At 37.3% G+C, this 21,278-nt stretch overlaps 1 protein-coding gene across 1 annotated transcript in view; it reads right to left on the minus strand.

The window, feature by feature from the left end:
* CCDC141 (coiled-coil domain containing 141) overlaps positions 1-21,278 on the minus strand; it is a 228,237-nt gene that overhangs the window by 130,181 nt on the left and 76,778 nt on the right. Inside the window, exons 4-6 of the mRNA XM_054549559.2 lie at positions 18,057-18,248; positions 14,630-14,738; positions 747-1,000 (exon numbers count right to left, since the gene is read on the minus strand). Of these exons, the coding sequence (XP_054405534.1) occupies positions 747-1,000; positions 14,630-14,738; positions 18,057-18,248 (555 nt within the window). The remainder of the gene's footprint in view (positions 1-746; positions 1,001-14,629; positions 14,739-18,056; positions 18,249-21,278) is intronic.

Raw genomic sequence — 21,278 nt, forward strand, 5'->3', positions numbered from 1 at the left:
CCTAAAAATTCCTTCCACTTAATCTGTACAGGTTTAAACATGGAATTAAGACAATCAGAAGTGTTGTGATAAACATCTCACTTATTTGAGTTGGGGGTTTGCAAAGAGAGTTCTGCCCACTATTCACATCAAATAATTGTAGCAGAAGGAATGCATGTCAAGCACATTGACAACCCATCAGAAATGTGCCCGCAGCCTGGGTAATGAGCTCTAATGAGCCTGCAAACTCATCAACCCCCAAAGCCCTCTGACCACAGATCCTGCAGCTATGGGCCAAGGTCATATTTCTTGATTGGCATCAGACTACTCTTCTAAGAACATTATCTCTATTTTGGGCTGACAGGCTTTTTTTACTGATGTAAGCAGCAATCTAGCACAATTCGGCAGTATCATGCCTCTTCAACTTTTAAGAAAATTGCAATTAACATTTCAAAATGTCAAAGAAACATGTCTAAAAGTAGTGACCTGGAAGGAAGGAAGAATCCAACAATAGAATACATTCATTCTCAAAACTACCCACAGGTGTTCTCTCATTTATACAATCAACAGTATAATGAAAAAATGCATATATTTATTTTTATATCACTTACAGGGAAAAACAACATGGTAGTTTGGATGAAAGCCTTTTGGACCAAAGACCAAAAGATTTGACCATGAAGACTGACAAACTGCCCCGGGGAATGGTTAATCCATATAACAACTAATCAGCTGAGGCTGGAACATCATCCAATGCCCCTTTGGGTTACCTGGTTTTCTTGTTGGTCCCACTGACATATCTGCAGAACCTGACTCAATTCTTGCCACTGTTGCTTCAAGTACTTGTCTAGTTGTCTTCTCCTGTCTTGTAGAAGTTCAAGAAGGCTGTCAATCTTCAGACAGCTGCTATGAGCTCCCTGAATCAACTCAGGATTCACATTAGGTCCTTCACACTTGAATTTTTCTATGAAGTCAGTGAGTTGTTGACTTTTGTTTAAAAGGGCTAAAGACCGTTCTAAGAGTTCTAGAAGAAAATTAGAAAGAAAAAAGAATAATGATATTAGCAAGCTTCTATACAGCAATATTCAGACTCTTCATAATTTAAAATATATGTAATTTTTATGTTAATAAAAAACAAGTTGTGCTGCAAGGAATTAAAATATGTAAACAGAAACTGCCTACAGTACTTCAAAGACAAAACTGGTCAAACACCTTAGCCGAACAATTGTGATAGTGCTAACTGCCAACTGATGGGATGCTTTGTTCAGCAATTGTGTGATTCAGGACAGGGAGTAGAATGAGCGGGGGATTTTGACATTGCTGCAGTTTTCAGTGGTATGATGCTGGGTAAGTGTTCTACATTCTGAGGTGATTGGACTAACGCTGAGACTTAAAGGCTAGTGCCTGGGATGACCAAACAAAAACTCAATAAATGTGGTGGCCAAGTGCCCAGATGTCAGGGACTATGACAAAGTGGAAAATGCTTGCTAAAAGGGTCAGCTGTCACTCAGTTCTGGTGAACTGTTGACATGAGGAATATGGGTTCAGTGTTGATGGAGCTTCCAATTATTAAAAGAGTTTCAAATGCAAATTTTATATGAAAGTTCTGACTTCTAAATCTTTCATAATTCATATTTTTAATTAAAAAAATCACAAGATAATGAAGCATAGATATCTGCCAAATGGGCTACCAGTATGTGATCTCTGGAGTAAATAGCATTGTAAGTTTAGGTAACATCTTGTAGAATTGAGATGTTAAGCCTAAAAATTGAAGAACTACCAAGGGAGAAAGTGTAGAAGGAGAAAGAGTTGAGAATAGCACATTGAGGAGCATCTACACTTGGGGATCAATTGAAGGAGCAGTTAGGGAACTGTCCACTCTCCATCAGGCAGAAAGAAGGAGTTGTCCATGACATCCCTCTCCTTCATCCCGCCATCATCAAGACCTGTTGATTTTATATGCTATCTCTGGCATCTGTCTACTTCTCTCTGTCCTCACCATGGAAAGCATCATTTGTTGCCTGGATGTGCAGTCTTCTCTTAATTGTATCCTCTCTCCAATCTATCTATCAATGCTCCAGACTTTAGCCACAGCGAGCTTTTCTAAACATAGCATCTCTTTCCCTCCCCTTCTTTCTTTTTCTTTTCTTTCTTTTTCTTTCTTTCTTCCCCTTCTTTCCTTCTTTCTTTTTTTCTTTCTTTCCTTTCCTTCTTTCTTTCTTTCCTCTCTCTCTCACACACACACGCATGCACACACACACTCACACTTACAACAATGGCACCCCAATGCCTTAAAATTAAAGACAGACCCCTTAATGTAGATTACTATGTCTGCCATGGTCTAGTCTCTTCCTTCCTTTATAAATTGTCTCAATCTCTCAACTTTCCATTCTTATCTTCTTTAAATTCCTCACACATGCTATACTCTCTCCTGACCCTGAACTTTTCACTATGTCCACTCACAGGGACGTCATTCTCCTCAACACTCTCCTTCGTTACCTTTACTGTACTCATATTTCATGTCAACTGTCACTTCCTCAAAGTACAAACCAGATGGGATCAAATACTCTCACACTTAATGTCTGTCTTTACCACTAGGCTCCATTGCAACATGAGGATAGAGACCATGACTGCACCCAGCACTTAGCACAGTGACTGGCACAGGAGATTTGCAATCATTTTTGTAGAATGCTTGAGTGAGAAGAAATGTTTTGAAAGAGGGGGTGGAAATTGGGGGAGCTACAAATGTTAGAGATCAGAAGTTCTCCAGAGATGTAAAAAAGAGAAGTTGAGAAGAAGATTTTGGGTTTTGTGATGGAAACAGAAGCCAAGTTACCAGGTTGAGGAGTAAGAAGGCAATGAGAAGTGAGAAGTGAGAAGAAAGTGAGCTGAGAAGTGGGAAGGCAACAAGCAGGACAATCTTTGAGACATTTGTTATTAGAAGAAAAGAAAATGCTAGGACAGTATCTCAAAAGAATAACAGGGTCAAATATACTTTTTTTTTTTTTTTCAGGATGGGGGAACTGTGGAGAACACTCAGAGACTAAGCATCTTACCAAGCCAGACACTAATAAAAATGGACTGAGCCGGTGCTGAAACTCAAGACTTGTGATTAGTACAGCTCAGTGTTCTTTCCACTATAGGGATGCATTCAACTTCAGCATTCTAACTTTTGGCAGTTTATTACACAGCAATGATGTAGGCTGAGGTAGTTGGGCCAGTTTTCTCTTTCAATTGACACTTTTTTTTTTTTGGAAAGCTGGAGGAGAGAATGAGATAAGTTAATATACTGTAAAAAGGCATTTTGAGATGAAAAGGAAATAATTCGAAGTAGTTTATTCCACATGACCTAGATCGGTCCTGTAAAATATTAGCTAGTAGTATCTGCTCAGAATGAGGAGAGTGTGATTATGTTCCCTGGGCAATTTGATTGTCAGTCAACAATGCAAAGAAACAAATGACAAAAACAACCACAGACTTCAACCAGGTCAGGAGAATGGGAGAATGTAAATAGCATAAGAAAAGTCAGGGAGAACATTATAATTCAAGTCAGTTTCTTTGGAAAAAAGAAATGGAAGCAAACATGAACAAGATGGGGCTGGGGGTAGGGTTCAGGAAAAGATCTATTTGTTCAGAACAAGTTCTTATGGGGAGGTCCAAGACACACCTGGAGAAATGAGGTAAAGGCAGCTTATAGCAGGCCTTGCCTATCAGACTGAATAGTTTAATCCGTATAGCCTTAATGAAGTAAAAAGTATGATGGAGTCTCCTTTTATATAGAGAGAGAAACAGTATTTTTCCTTTGCATTGAAGAGCTTGTTATGATATTGTGAACAGCTACACACAAACACACACACACACATACAGCCCACACACGAGAAGTTTGGGAAGGCAGCAGGGTCTCCACAGGGTTTCCTTCCTTCCTGTAACTAACTCTTACACATTAGACTTTGCAAATGAGGGAGGGAGGCACAACTTTAGGCCCTCAGGGTATTGCAGACTAATGGTCAACCTGTTCTGGTTCCCATGAGAATATGAACAATTAGCCAAAATTAAAATTCACATTTTTTTTCTGGTTTTCTGTTTCACCTTCTGCCAAAATAATATAACAACTACCACAGTATTGCCAGGCACACAGCCTCCTGAGCCAGCGTTAACTTGTAAAATGTATCCAGGCTGAGTCAGTCTGTTACCTGCTACCACGATGGCTGTTGAGGTGGATGGATTCTTCCCTCAGTTTCCTCTGCCAGTTCCCTTGGTCTTTCAGTTTCTTCCATTTTGCTTTTTCACAATTTACATTTTCCTAGCTATTTATTCCGCCAGTTGATCTTACAAAGTGATGTGTTTTTCCCCAAGAGTAAACTGTCTAGATATACTGCGACCTTCAAGAACATCTTTACAGTCAATTTATTTTAAAGACTGTGTATCAGCACATACAAAATCCTACTTACTGACACAACACCTTGTGATGTGAACTTAGAAGACAGTCGATAACTTTTCATTAATTGTTTTGATTAATTTTCAATCTAAAAAATTATCATTAAAGTTCATAAAATACATCATATTTTATATTAATACCTCTATAGTTTGCCACAATTATTAAGTATAAATAACCAATTTAAGATGGTATAATAGATATACACAATGTGGATAGGTTTATAGCTTGTTAAATAAACTTTCCAAATGAGTACTTTCTAAAATGCATCAAGGTCACCGTCTTGGTCCTGAGATCATGTAAGACATTTCTTCCTAATACTTTAAAAAATATTCTAAATGTTCCCCAGTGGGATGGTTTCTCTTGAACATAATTAATGGGCATTTTCAAATAGAGACAAAAGTAGAGATAATAGCGTAATGGGCCCCCAGGAATGTATACCCTAGCTAGGTTTAAGATATAAAAAAATCCACGATTGCTGGCAAGATGGCTGAATAGGAACAGCTGGGGTCTGCAGCTCCTAGAGAGATTGACACAGAAGGAAGGTGATTTCTGCATTTCCAACTGAGGTACCTGGTTCATCTCATTGGTACTGGTTGGACAGTGGGTGCAGCCCATGGAAGGCGAGCCAAAGCAGGGTGGGGCGTCACCTCACCCAGGAAGCACAAGTGGTAGGGGAATTTGCTCCCCTACCCAGGGGAAGCCGTGAGGGACAACCTGCGGAACTCCAGCACAGATACTGTGCTTGTCCCATGGTCTTCGCAACCCACAAACCAGGAGATTCCCTCCAATGCCCACCCCACCAGGGTCCTGGGTTTCAAGCACAAAACTGGGCAGCCATTTGGGCAGACACCGAACTAGCTGCAGGAGTTCTTTTTTTCCACACCCCAGGGCACCTGGAACACCAGCGTGACAAAACTCTTCACTCCCCTGGAAAGGGGTGCTAAAGCCAGGGAGCCAAGTGGTCTGACTCAGCAGGTCCCACCCCCAGAGAGCCCAGCAAACTGAGATCCACTGGCTTGAAATTCTCACTGTCAGCACAGCAGCAGTCTGAGATTGACTTGGGACGTTCCAGCTTGGTGGTGTTAGGGGCGTCTGCCATTGCTGAGGCTTGAGTAGGCAGTTTTATACTCACAGTGTAAACAAAGCCACTGGGAAATTTCAACTGGTAGGAGCCCACTGCAGCTCAGCAATGCTGCTGTGGCCAGACTGCCATATTTCTCTTCTCTGGTCAGGGCATTTCTGAAAAAAAGGCAGCCGCCCCAGTCAGGGACTTAGAGATAAAACTCCCATCTCCCTGGGATAGAGCACCTGGGGAAAGGGGTGCCTAAGGGTGAAGCTTCAGCAGACTTGAACGTCCCTGCCTGACAGATCTGAAGGGAGTAGCAGACCTCCCAGCACAGCATTCGAGCTCTGATAAGGGTCAGACTGTCTCCTCAAGTGGGTCCCTGACCCCTGTGTATCCTGACTGGGAGACACCTCCCAGTAGGGGCTGACAGACACCTCGTACAGGAGAGCTCTGACTGGCGTCTAGCAGGTGCCCCTCTGGGACGAAGCTTCCAGAAGAAAGATCAGGTGTCAATCTTTGCTGTTCTGCAGCCTCCACTGGTGATACCCAGGCACACAGGGTCAGGAGTGGACCTCCAGCAAACTCCAGCAGACCTGCAGCAGAGGGGCCTGACTGTCAGAAGGAAAACTAACAAACAGAAAGGAATAGCACATCCACTCAAAGACCTCATCTGAAGGTCACCAACATCAAAGGCCAAAGGTACATAAATCCACAAAGATGGGGAAAAACCAGTGCAAAAAGGCTGAAAATTCCAAAAACCCGAACGCTGCTTCTCCTCCAAAGGATCAAAACTCCTCACCAGCAAGGGAACAAAACTGGACGGAGAATGAGTTTGACGAATGACAGAAGTAGGCTTCAGAAGGTAGGCAATAACAAGCTGCTCCGAGCTAAAGGAGCATGTTCTAACCCAATGCAAGGAAGCTAAGAACCTTGAAAAAAAGGTTAGATGAATTGCTAACTAGAATAACCAGTGCAGAGAAGAATATAAATGACCTCATGGAGCTGAAAAACATGGCAGGAGAACTTCGTGAAGTATACACAAGTTTCAATAGCTGAATCGATCAAGCAGAAGAAAGGATATCAGTGATTGAAGATGAACTTAATGAAATAAAGTGAGAAGACAAGATTAGAGAAAAAAGAAAAAAAAGGAACAAGCAAAGCCTCCAAGAAATATGGGACTATGTGAAAAGACCAGATCTACGTTTGATTGGTATACCTGAAAGTGATGAGGAGAATGGAACCAAGTTGGAAAACACTCTTCAGGATATATCCAGAAGAACTTCCCCAACCTAGCAAAGCAGGCCAACATTCAAATTCAGGAAATACAGAGAACACTGCAAAGATATTCCTCGAGAAGAGCAACCCCAAGACACATAATCGTCAGATTCACCAAGGTTGAAATGAAGGAAAAAATGTTAAGGGCAGCCAGAGAGAAAGGTAGGGTTACCCACAAAGACTAACAGCGGATCTATCTGCAGAAACCCTAAAAGCCAGAAGAGAGTGGGGGCCAATATTCAACATTCTTAAAGAAAAGAATTTTCAACCCAGAATTTCATATGCAGTCAAACTAAGCTTCATAAGCGAAGGAGAAATAAAATCCTTTATAGACAAGGAAATGCTGAGAATTTTGTCACCACCAGGCCTGCCTTACAAGAGCTCCTGAAGGAAGCACTAAACATGGAAAGGAACAACTCATACCAGCCACTGCAAAAACATAACAAATTGTAAAGAACATTGACACTACGAAGAAACTGCATCAACTAACAGGCAAAACAACCAGCTAGCATCATAATGACAGGATCAAATTCACACATAACAATATTAACCTTAAATATAAATGGGCTAACTGGACCAATTAAAAGACACAGACTGGCAAATTGTATACAGTCAAGGCCCATTAGAGTGCTGTATTCAGGAAACCCATCTTATGTGCAAAGGCACACATAGGCTCAAAATAAAAGGATGGAGGAATATTTACCAAGCAAATGGAAAGTAAAAAAAAGCAAGAGTTGCAATCCTAATCTCATAAAACAGACTTAAACCAACAAAGATCAAAAGAGACAAAGAAGGGCATTACATAATGGTAAAGGGATCAATGCAGCAAGAAGAGCTAACTATCCTAAATATACATGCACCCAATACAGGAGCACCCAGATTCATAAAGCAAGTTCTTAGAGACCTACAAAGAGACTTAGACTCCCATACAATAATAGTGGGACACTTTAACACTCCACTGTCAATATTAGACAGATCAATGAGACAGAAAATTAACAAGGATACTCAGGACTTGAACTCAGCTCTGGAACAAGCAGACCTAATAGACATCTACAGAACTCTCCACCCCAATTCAACAGAATATACATTTTTCTCAGCACCTCATCACAATTATTCTAAAATTGACCACATAATTGGAAGTAAAATACTCCTCAGCAAATGCAAAAGAACGGAAATCATGACAAACAGCCTCTCAGACCACAGTGCAATCAAATTAGAATTCAGGATTAAGAAACTCACTCAAAACTGCCCAACTACATGGAAACGGAACAACATGCTCCTGAATGACTACTGGGTAAATAAGGAAATGAAGGCAGAGATAAAGATGTTCTTTGAAACCAATGAGAATAAAAACACAATGTACCAGAATCTCTGGGACACATTTAAAGCAGTGAGTAGAGGGAAATTTATAGCACTAAATGCCCACAAAAGAAAGCAGGAAAGATCTAAAATTGACACCTTAACATCAAAATTAAAAGAACTAGAGAAGCAACCGCAAACAAATCAAAATCTACCAGAAGACAAGAAATAACTAAGATCAGAGCAGAACTGAAGGAGACAGAAACATGAAAAAGTCTTCAATAAATCAATGAATCCAGGAGCTGGTTGTTTGAAAAGATCAACAAAACAGACTGCTAGCCAGACTAATTAAGAAGAAAAGAGAGAAGAATCAAATAGACACAATAAAAAATGATATAGGGCATATCACCACAGATCCCACAGAAATACAAACAAAATCAGAGAATACTATAAACACCTCTATGCAAATAAACTAGAAAATCTAGAAGAAATGGATAAATTCCTGGACACATACACCCTCCCAAGACTAAACCAGGAAGAAGTCAAATCCCTGAATAAACCAATAACAAGTTCTGAAATTGAGGCAGTAATTAATAGCTTACCAACCAAAAAAAAAAAAAAAAAAAAAGCTCAGGACCAGACGGATTCACAGGATTCACAGCTGAATTCTACCAGAGATAGAAAGAGGAGCTGGTACCATTCCTTCTGAAACTATTCCAAACAATAGAAAAAGCAGGAATCCTCCCCAACTCATTTTATGAGGCCAGCATCATTCTGATACCAAAGCCTGGCAGAGACACAACAAAAAAAGAAAATTTTTTTCTTTTAGATCCCACAAATGGGACCTAATATTCCTGATGAACATCGATGCAAAAATCCTCAATAAAATACCGGCAAACCAAATCCAGCAGCACATCAAAAAGCTTATCCATCACAATCAAGTCAGCTTCATCCCTGGGATGCAAGGCTGGTTCAACATATGCAAATCAATAAACGTAATCCATCACATAAACAGAACCAATGACAAAAACCACATGATTATCTCAATAGATGCAGAAAAGGCCTTCAACAAAATTCAAAACCTCTTCATGCTAAAAACCCTCAATAAACTAGGTATCGATGGAATATATCTCAAAATAATAAGCTCTATTTATGACAAACCCGCAGCCAATATCATACTGAATGGGAAAAAATTGGAAGCATTTCCTTTGAAAACTGGCACAAGACAAAGATGTCCTCTCTCAACACTCCTATTCAACATAGTATTGGAAGTTCTGGCCAGGGCAGTCAGGCAAGAGAAAGAAATAAATGGTATTCAAATAGGAAGAGAAGAAGTCAAATTGTCTCTGTTTGCAGATGACATGATTGTATATTTAGAAAACCCCATCGTCTCAGCCCAAAATCTCCTTAAGCTGATATGCAACTTCAGCAAAGTCTGAGGATACAAAATCAATGTGCAAAAATCACAAGCATTCCTATACACCAATAACAGACAAACAGAGAGCCAAATCATGAGTGAACTCCCATTCACAACTGCTACAAAGAGAATAAAATACCTAGGAATCCAACTTACAAGGGATGTGAAGGACCTCTTCAGGGAAAACTACCAACCACCACTCAAGGAAATAAGAGAGGACACAAACAAATGGAAAAACATCCCATGCTCATGGATAGGAAGAATCAATATCGTGAAAATGGCCATACTGCCCAAAGTAATTTATAGATTCAATGCTATCCTTATCAAGCTACCACTGACTTTCTTCACAGAATTGGAAAAACTACTTTAAAGTTCATATGGAACAAAAAAAGAGCCCATATAGCCAAGACAATCCTGGGCAAGAAGAACAAAGCTGGAGGCATCCCACTACCTGACTTCAAACTATCCTACAATGCTACAGCAAACAAAACAGCGTGATACTGGTACCAAAACAGATACATAGACCAATGGAACAGAACACAGGCCTCAGAAATAACACCACACATCTACAACAATCTGATCTTTGACAAACCTGATACAAACATGCAATGGGGAAAATATTCCCTATTTAATAAATGGTGTTGGGAAACCTGCTAGCCATATGCAGAAAACAGAAACTGGACCCCTTCCTTACACCTTATATGAAAATCAACTCAAGATGAATCAAAGACTTAAACGTAAGACCTAGGACCATAAAAATCCTAGAAGAAAACCTGGGCAATACCATTCAAGACACAGGCATGGGAAAAGACTTCATGTCTAAAACACCAAAAGCAATGGCAACCAAAGCCAAAATACACAAATGGGATCTAATTAAACTAAAGAACTTCTGCACAGCAAAAGAAACTATCATCAGAGTGAACAGGCAACCTACAGAATGGGAGAAAATGTTTGCAATCTATCCATCTGACAAAGGGCTAATATCCAGAATCTACAAAGAATTTAAACAAATTTACAAGACAAAGGCCGGGCACAGTGGCTCACGCCTGTAATCCCAGCACTTTGGGAGGCTGAGGCGGGCAGATCACGAGGTCAAGAGTTTGAGACCAGCCTGGCCAATATGGTGAAACCCCATCTCTACGAAAAATAAAAAACTTAGCCGGGCCTGGTGGCGTGGGCCTGAAGTCCCAGCTACTCAGGAGGCTGAGACAGAAGAATCACTTGAACCAGGGAGGCGGAGGTCGCAGTGAGCTGAGATCGCGCCCCTGCACTCCAGCCTGGGCAGCAAAGCGAGACTCCACCTCAATTAAAAAAAAAAAAAAATTATAAGAAAAAAACAACCCCATCAAAAAGTGGGCAAAGGATATGAACAGATACTTATCAAAAGAAGACATTTATGCAGCCAACAAACATATGAAAAAATGCTCATCATCACTGGTCATTAGAGAAATGCAAATCAAAACCACAATGAGATAACATCTCACACCAGTTAGAATGGCAATCATCAAAAAGTCAGGAAACAACAGATACTGGAGAGGATGTGGAGAAATAGGGATGCTTTTACACTGTTGGTGGGAGTGTAAATTAGTTCAACCATTGTGGATGACAGTGTGGTGAATCCTCAAGGATCTAGAACTAGAAATATCATTTGACCCAGCAATCCCATTACTGGGTATATACCCAAAGGATTATAAATCATTCTACTATGAAGACACATGCACACGTATGTTTATTGTGGTACTATTCACAATAGCAAAGACTTGGAACCAACCCAAATGTCCATCAATAATGGACTGGATAAAGAAAATGTGGCACATATACACACACCATGGAATACTATGCAACCATAAAAAAGGATGAGTTCATGTCCTTTGCAGGGACGTGGATGAAGCTGGAAATCATCATTCTCAGCAAAACTATCACAAGAACAGAAAACCAAACACCACATGTTCTCACTCATAAGTGGGAGTTGAACAGTGAGAACACATGGACACAGGGAGGGGAACATCACACACTGGGGCCTGTCTGGTGGTACGGGTTAGGGGAAGGATAACATTAGGAGAAATATCTAATGTAAGTGACGAGTTGATGGGTGCAGCAAACCACCATGGCACATGTATACCTATGTAACAAAACTGCACGTTCTGAACATGTACCCCAGAACTTAAAGTATAATTTTAAAAAAAACCTAAATAAAAATAAATTTTAAAAAAGATATATACAACATCCAAGAAGGAAAAAGAAGTAGTATGATCCTTCTTGTGATGCAGCTTCTCAGTTCTTACATTCATTTTAAGAAGACCCTTAGAAAACTGGAGGGTGCAGTTGTCATTCTTTGGAGCTTAGAGTAAATTTTCTTCTCCTTAATGTCCCTAAAGCACTTTGTTTGTTGCTCACTTTTGCATCATTCTGCCATGTCGTACATTGGAATTATATACAAATAACACCCAACAAATATACTTCGGGTTAGACACTATTCTCAGCTTTGGAGATCTTGGGTCTCACAACCTGTTGATGAAGATAAATAAGAAAATAAATTATTACTACACAGTGTGTGAGGTGATGTACTGAAGTACCCACAGGAAGTACAGAGGGAGTCACCAACGAATGTGTACATGTCCTGCTAGACTGCAGGCTTCCTGAGGAAAACGGCCATGTATTCCCCTGACACGTGGCCCTGGATTTCTCACGAGGTTATGGGTTCAGAAAACAGTGTTTAATTGTGTGTTTTGGATTGAGGGCAACCAGGCCAGTAAGTAATCTGGAAACCATATTTGCTGGAAAAGACTTTAACTAACTAGGTAATTTTAACCCCAAGGAGAGAAGACTGGAGAAGTTATATTATTCTCTCTCTTTCAAGGATTGTCATGTGGTGGAGGGAACCAGCTTCTTCTGAAACATTCCGGGGGGCAGAAATATCAACCCATTAATCCTGGTTCTAACTTCCATAGTCTTAAAGAATAAGTTTCTTACATATTAGGGAACCTGAGCATTGCTGAATAAGGAGAACGCATAGGTGAAGCTAATTGAAATAAAGTGACTATTAGGGGTAAGTTTGATTATAGTTTTTCCAGCTTTTGTCATCCTAACACTCATGTTTTGTACTACTCAACTGATCAACATCTCAGAAACTTACTAGAACAGCTAGCTGCACTTATAGACATATTTTATTTCCTTAAATTTAAAGATAATAGATATGAAGCACTTAACTAAAAAATCAGAATTTCACCCTTTAATATGCATTTCAAATCAGCTAATCTTAATCATATCCCACAGAATTAGTTGGTTAATAAATTGCATCAACTTCATTTTTTTCGTTTTATGAAAACAAAAACGCTTGAAGCCACCACTGGGCATATGAACTGGGAACAAGTATCCTGACGAGAGTTCTCTGTCATCTCTGTGCTTCAAGTATCACACAGAAGGGCACAAACTCTCACAATAAATATGTCATCAAAATGGAAGAATATTTTTTCATCATAAAAATAAACTATGTTTCCTGTCTTCCACTAGCATTTTTATCCATCTCTTCAGACTAAGGACACCCAGTGGACTCCTGAAGGCTGTACCCCTGAAAAGCAAGACATCAGTTTCACTGTCAGCTGGATGCCAAAGAAGTGGAAACAAAGCAGCATGTGCCCCACATAAACTGGCCCACAGTGCCGCAGATCCTAGGAACTTGAAGGAGCCAACAGCAGTAACAACAACAAAACAGCATTAAAGCTACATTCCCCCTGCCAGCTCTGTTCCCAAACGTGTATGGAAAAGCCCCTACTTCTACAAGCCCCCAGTCCCTCTAGAGAATGCTTTCATTTGATTGCCTCAGTATTGAAACTCTTCAATAACAGCATCCGTCATTGTCAGGTTTCTGGAGGTAAAGCTGCTGTGTGATGATCATGTTGGTTGAAAGAAGATTGAATTGAGACCACAGAACCCATCTGTTACCTTCCAGTCTCCTAGGAGGAATTTCACGTGATTCTACTCATTTCCTTTGGACCTAGTTAGATTACTACTGCTGTATAATAATGGGCAACTGTTGCTTTAAAGCACAAACTTTTGATGCTTTTTATAATCCCTATTAGTGATAGGTCCTATAGAACAATAATCAGTGGAAATTATATATATGTATTTGGTAGGATCTCACAAGAATTTACATAGGAAAGATTGAGTCCTTTAATCTTACATAGGAAAGATTGAGTCCTTTAATCTTTGAGTTTTAGAAAGTTGTAATAAGTAATTTATCATAATGATCTATTGTCTAGAGTCTTTTGAAGGGTAATATAAACATTAAATCTATTTGTGGCTTTAAAACACCTTTTGGTCCTGTCCAGAATGACAGGCTGGTGGAGCTAGAAGTCAAGTTAGAACTGTGACAAATGAATTCAGGAAGCTTTTCTATCCAGACCCTATTCTATTTGGCAGTAAAATTAGAAGACATATTAGGCAGAAAAGAAACAGTTGTTTCTATTTATCTAACCTCCTTCCATTGCAAAAGATGACAGGTAACTACTACTTTTCCACAAATGCGTTTCCCTACTCCACTCCTGGCCCACACCAAATTCTTGTAGAAAGGCTTGGCATACAAATTGTTGGTTAACAACTAGACTATCTTTCTAGTTGTTCAGAGGGAACTGAAAATCTTTTTGTAGAGTGTTTTATTAGATTTTCATCTGGAAAAATTCACTATTCCATTTTTTTAACTGCAATAGTGAAAGACGAATTTTGCTGATTCAGAGCTGCTTTTTAAAGAATGACCTTCATTTATTGACCCTTAGAAGGAACATTCACTGAATTCAATGATTTATTCAACTAAGAAAATTTCTTGAGGATCTACCATGTGGCCAGGAACCTTGCTAGATGCTAAGGGTAAAGGGATGAACAAGGTAGAAATGGTCTCTGTCCTCAGGAGCTAAATTCTAGCAGACCAAATAACAGAATCTCCTGGAGGCATGTCCTCTATCATCCTCTCAGAATATTCACAACTAGTTCTTTCTTTCAGAAGATGATTAAGAATGAAGCTTTATTTAACTTTTCTTAGAACAAGCTGAGGTAAACATAAATAGATCAATTTAAAATACACTGTCATACATAAGCATTCTCACATTAACGTCTTTTAAAACCTCTAAACACTTCTGTGAGAAATAAACATATTTCTTGCCTTTAGTATGATGTTCATGAAGCTGAAGAAGTGATTTTAAGGACTCAGCACTCTCAAACTCATGAGTATTCTGGAGGAAATCTTCAGCTTGGTCTATTTTAATAGCAAACTACAACAGAAATACAGAGGAAAGACATTTGTATAAAAATTAACGTGCCGTTGTTAGTTACCCAGAGATGTTTTTCATAAATTAGTAGCCCAACTGAGGATGTGTGATTGTGCAAGTGCATATGTTTGTATGTGTTTGTGTGTGTTTTGGCTTACAGTGTTTGCGTGAGGGTGTGTGTTTGCATGTGGTCAATTTACAAAATGTCATTGGTAAGAACTTTCTTCTCCTTTCATACCTAATTATATATGCTGCAATAAACCAGCCTGTTTACTGTCCAAATGCCTATTAAATTTTTCAACCAAAATTATAGTGTCCTATATATACAGTCACTTTCAACATTCTAAGGCACTTAGTTAAGAATAAGCAGAAAGTTAGCTAAGGGAAACCAAGAAAAGGTTAACTAAAAAGTAATCTACACATTTACAAGTAAATGTAGCTTAAGAACTCACTTAGAGAGAAGGTTGAAGTATAGTTATTTTTTCCCTCTATAATTGAACTTAGCAGTGAAATATGCAAGTTTCTGAATAATACATAGTCTAATCCTATATTTTATACAAAGCAAAAAAATATATATTTGTATAGAAATTGGTCTCAAAAAATACACACCAAATGGTGACTTAATGAGAAGAAATGAAATTAAGGATGAGTGACAGGAGGTAAAATTTAAATATTTGAATCTATAATTTGTAATTCTGTTTGCATTTTTATCAATAATTTGTATGCATTACATCTATAAATAAAATGAGATTAGATGGAGCAAGAATGACAAGTGAGAAATTTATTCTCTGTTTCAAGGGAAATGCATAGTAATTTCACACTCTAAATGGTGAGGAATATAACTGGTCTGTCTTTTTTCTTTTTCTCCATAGAGGCAATGGGGGATTGAGAGAGATGATTAATGTGATGTTAAAATGCTCAGGAAAATAATCTTAGAAACAAATTTTAGAAGATGGCAAAATATATTTGATTATCCTGTCACAGTATGTCTATAGTGGTAGACAAATAGTTGGCTTGTTTTAGCACTAAGATTCAACAGTAATTATCACAATTTATATGAGCATTTTAATATATCCACCTTTGGACCGGGTTTAGAATAAACTAATTAAGGAAAAGTATCAGACACGGAAGCTTACCACGGTACTTATCTTCTTTTTCAAGTCTTCTCCAAACTATCATCTTTGAATTTAGGGATTCTTAATATTTTAATGTAACTATTTGATTAACACAATCGACTGTAGTTTATTACAACAGCCATATGAAATCCAATTATAAACGAAACAGAATGATGAGAAAGAGACTGAAGAGCATGGGACATATTTTGGAAATGCAAGGAAGGCCTCTGTCATCCTATTAGAACAACCTGATGGACATCTGCTGCTGCCAATCAGGGGCAGTGTTCCTAAATTATAGCACAGTGTTCGAAGTGAGAATAACCCAACTGACAGTTATGTCTGTGAGCCTGAAATAATCTTGTAATAATGATCAGCCATGCAATTATTAGTAATTTTTCATTTCTCAAAAACTCCTGCATGCACATAATTCAATAAGGGGGTCATATCCACATCATTTACATCTCTAATTCACTCAATTTCTAATAACTGATTTTTAAAATATTATTTAAAGAGAATCTTTAAAAAGAAAAAAAATTCCTAGCAGGTAGTTTGTTTGTTACCTGCAGAACATTACAAAAATTTCCAGGGTCACTATTTAATTTATATTTATATTTCAGCTTGTTATCAAATTAAAAATAAATAAACCAATAAGCAAACAATGCTTTACTCAGAAAAAGTTTCCCTAAAGTTCTGTTTACTTTTATCAGTATTTTCCTCTCTCCACTCTCTTTTATCACTAATAAAAATGGCTTTGGCATACAAAGGGGGCATAAGGATTATATAGGAGTTTGTCTTCAGTTTAGTATGAAGTGATCCACAAAATTGGAAACAGGATAATACAAAAAATAATTAGTCTTTTCACTAGATCCAATAAAAGCTCATGCAAGTGTAAGAATAAGACTGTTGGGCTTAATTATGATTTGGCCTACTATTTCCTTTTACTTCATGTTATATCTGAAAGGAATTTACTCATCATGGAGAAAATAAGCTAGCATTAACACTAAAACACAGTGAGAAACAAATATTGCTCTAACACTAGAAAAAAAGAAAATGTCCTGGGCTCAAAACAGCTGAGTTTCAAGGACAGTTGACAACTATATCCTACTTACTAAGATAGAATGAATCGGATATACCTATAATTTGGCCTCTGTAGGTGTATTTCAGCTGTTTTATTTCTTTTCAGGGAAGAAAGATGGTGTATGAAACTTTTTCCAAGATGGTCTCTGAAATGAGTTAAACTTCGGTGTTCAAATTGTGAAAAACAAGCCTTGAAAGTTATAATAAGGTTTTTATTCCTCCCTTTTGCTTTTAAACAAGTTCATGATGCATGAGATTGCCTACTCCAATTTTTAGGTTCTATTACTAATCTTCTTTCCTTCATTATTTTGGATTTAAGTCCTGAATTTCCAGTTTAAAATGTCATATTTTTCAAAGCTAGTGCTTTATCATAATGAAGCAGTGCTCTCACATCAAAATGAATGGGCTGCCACTTGACAGAGAAGTTAAAAGTGAAATTTCCAATAACTGTCTTATACCAAATATAACACCTCTTTTGATAATGTTCTTTGAACTCTCACATTTTGAAATTAGAAAACTCAAAAAATTGTAGAATTTGAGAAAAATCACATGGAGACATGACCTTCTTAGCTCCAGAGGACTTTTTCCTTCTCTTGTATTGTAAGGTGTTCAAACTATGGAAAATCAACTATACGCCTTAGGAAAGTACTCATAAAATGCTATATTTATGAATCAAATATCCTATGGAATATTCTATAATTGCCTTTTTAAAACATAAGCAGCAAAAGGAAATTTTATTCTCCAACTTTTAGCCAAGAACAACACTCTAGACCAGCATTTCTTAGTAATCCTACAATCAGGGTAATTGTTTGATTTAGTAACTGTATTACTACCTTCTATAGAGGGAAATAATCATAATGACTTATGAGCGTTCCCATTATTACTTAATATTTTACCAAATTTTAGTTATTTAACTGTACTTTGTTTTTGTTTGAAGATCTACTCTTAAAATAGTGATAATTTTACTTTTTTGACAATCAAAAATTAAATATATTGTGTATGTATGTTTTGGTTATTCTGCCATTTTTTTAACTGCTTGCAATGTCTATTTGTGAAAAAACAAACATTTTCAGGAGTGCTATTCATTTGCTCTGATGTGGGGAAGGGAGAAGTTTTTTAAAGTACAAACCTCTAAGGCATTTTCAAAAAAATCAGAAGTCAACCTAAGGAGCTCCATTCGTCTTTCAAGCATGGACACTAGAGCTGCCCATGCTTCACCCAGAGTCTCGGCCATGGCATCATAGACCTGACTCTGATCCTTGTTCTCTTCAGCTGTCTTGTCTGCTTCCTGCAAGAGTTCCCATACCCGATCTTCCAAAGCCTAAGTACAAAAGAAAAAGGCATTAGGCAGGGTGTTAACTCAATGTAAGAACACAGGATCACATTTTAAACACTTGGATAGTAGAAATTGTATGTGGTCTAGGAAACAGAATTTATAAATACAAATTGTTATGCAAGAAGGTATATCAAGCAGGAAGGAAGGAGCGATCAGGATTGAGGTGAGCCAGGGAGCATGGCCAGGCTAAAGGCATTCACATTTAAACATTGTCCAAACACTGCTGACATCTGTCAAAGACACATGTCTACATTCCCAAGGAGTATAGAATATTATGTTAATCTCACAGTTCCAAAAAAAAAATAAGAAAAGTAAAAAGAATGCACCTAGAAGAGTGAAAAAGAATAAAGGTTGTAAGAAACAAGCCCAGTAAAGCTTACTGCTTATTGCAAATAATTGTCATTAGTTGTTAATATGACTGTGATGATTAATGTAAATATTAAGAGGTTTTTAAACCAGAATAGTCATAATTTAAAAATTAAGATATCTATAACCAACATTATCTACTGTTTCAACAAAATATGAAAAATGAAAAGGAACATGTGCTTACATAATTGTCTCATTCAGGGATAGGAGGGTTCAATAAGTTTCATATAATTCTTGAAGTTGACACCAAAATAAAGGCATAATTTTTAAAGAGTACAGTAGACTAAAATAGTATGAATAAATTCTAAAATATCAACATAAAAAGGAACTTAAAAACGTGATAAAGCAGGTCTATAATACTGAACAAATTAGAATCAAAACAAAAATCACTGATGCTTAAAAATGGCATTTATAATGATAAATAGTGCAATCCACAGTAAAGACACTCATGAACCTTTGTATCTGTGGCACTGAAATAGTTCAAGTAGATATAACCAGTCTTACATCAAACAAATAGATAATAAGAACTACAATTATAGACTGCTTTTAAAAGTAATAATAAGGCTACTACATTTAAAAACTTTATACAGCCAACCTTATACTCAGATAAAATACATAGTATTAGACCACTTGTTTTTAAAGAAAGAAAATAAATAATCTCAACATCTAGGCCTAAATTATTTAAAAAATAAAAAAAAATTAAGGGGGATAAACTGATTTAATACAAAATCAGAAATTAGCAGGTTAGATTAAAATATTAGAATTGATTTTTTAAGTTTTGATTAATTAAAAAGCCAATGAAATATTAAAACAGCTGACAGATGTCAATAAAAATGGGAGAGTAGATAACTCCGAGTGACCATTCCTGTAGAGAAATATCAAAAAACGCTGGGAGGCTGAGGCGGGCGAATCACGAGGTCAGGAGATCGAGACCATCCTGGCTAACACAGTGAAACCCCGTCTCTACTACAAATACAAAAAAATTAGCTGGGCGTGGTGGTGGGCGCCTGTAGTCCCAGCTACTCGGGAGGCTGAGGCAGGAGAATGGCGTGAACCCGGGAGGCGGAGCTTGCAGTGAGCTGAGATCGCACCACTGCACTCCAGCCTGGACAACAGAGCGAGACTCTGTCTCAAAAAAAGAAAAAAAAAAAACGCAAGCAAAAACTGTCTTAATTTTATTAGAACTGTGGAAAGTAGTCAAAGATTTACAGCAACCGAACAAAGGCTGAAGCAAGAAAAAGGTGACTTAAAAATGGTAGAAAAGCTTTGAGATATTTTTACACGCCCTTGGCTCAACCCCTCCTGGGTTCAGCAGAGACTATTAGCATGGATAAGAATAATAAGACTCAACTATACATTGTCTACAAGAAACCTACTCCAAATATAAAGGCAGAAGTGCATTAAAAGTAAATGAATTGGAGAAACAATGTGAGGTGATATGTCAATTAGCTCAATTAATTTAACATGTATTAATTATTTTGCAATGTATACATACCTCAAAACATCATATTGTAAAACTTAGGTGAATACAATTTTTAGTTGTCAATTATACCTCAGTAAAGCTGGATTAAAAAAAAAGTAAATGGACAGAGAAAGATGTACCATGCTAACACTAATCTAAAGAAAGCTGGAGTAGCTATGTTAATTCTAGACAGAGAATATTTTAGAGCAAGGAATATTATTTGAGATTAAGATGGATGTTACATAATAATAAAGGAGTCAATCTACAAGAAGGCATGACAATTCTAGATGTGTATAAGCCTAACAACAGAGTCAAACTATATGAGGCAAAAATTAATAGAACTACATGGAGAAATAGATAAATATACTATAATAGAGACTTCAACATCCTTCTATCAGTAATCATTATATCCAGCAGTCTGAAAATTATTAAGTATATAGATGAACTGAACAGCACCATCAGTCAACTTGATCTAATTGGCATTTATAGAATAATTCTTCCAACAATGCATAACACACTTTCCTCTCAAGCTTACATGGAACACTCATCAAGATAGGCCATATCCTGGGCCATAAAACATACCTTAACAAGTTCTTAAAAACAGAAATCATATAAATATACTCTCAGACCACAAAAGAATTAAACTAAATGTCAATAACAGAAATATAGCCAAAAATACCACAGTATTTTAATATTAAACAACACACTTTTAAATAACACATGGGTCAAAGAAGAAATCTCAGGGAAATACAAATATTTTGAACTAAATGAGAAAATGAAAATACGATGTATCAAAATTTTTAAGATGCCACAATAGCAGTGTTTAAAGAAAAATTTGTAGTATTGAATGTGTGTATGTATATGTATATATATGTGTGTATATGTGTATATATGTATATATGTGTGTGTGTGTGTATATATATATATATATATATATATATATATATATATATGAAAAGAAAAAAAACCTAAATCAATATTCTGAGTTTTTACCATAGGAACCAGAGAAAAAGAGTAAATTAAATCTTAAGTAAACAGAAAAAAAAATAACAATTAGAGGAGGAATCAATGAAATGAAAACAATAGAGGAAATCAATGAAAGCAAAAACGAGTTCTAAGAAAAGATCAATTTCTAGTCAGGCTAATCAAGAAAGAAAGAGAAAAGAAACAAATTACTGATATTGGAA

This window comes from Pongo abelii, chromosome 11, assembly GCF_028885655.2.
Source record: "Pongo abelii isolate AG06213 chromosome 11, NHGRI_mPonAbe1-v2.0_pri, whole genome shotgun sequence".
Lineage (NCBI taxonomy): Eukaryota > Metazoa > Chordata > Mammalia > Primates > Hominidae > Pongo > Pongo abelii.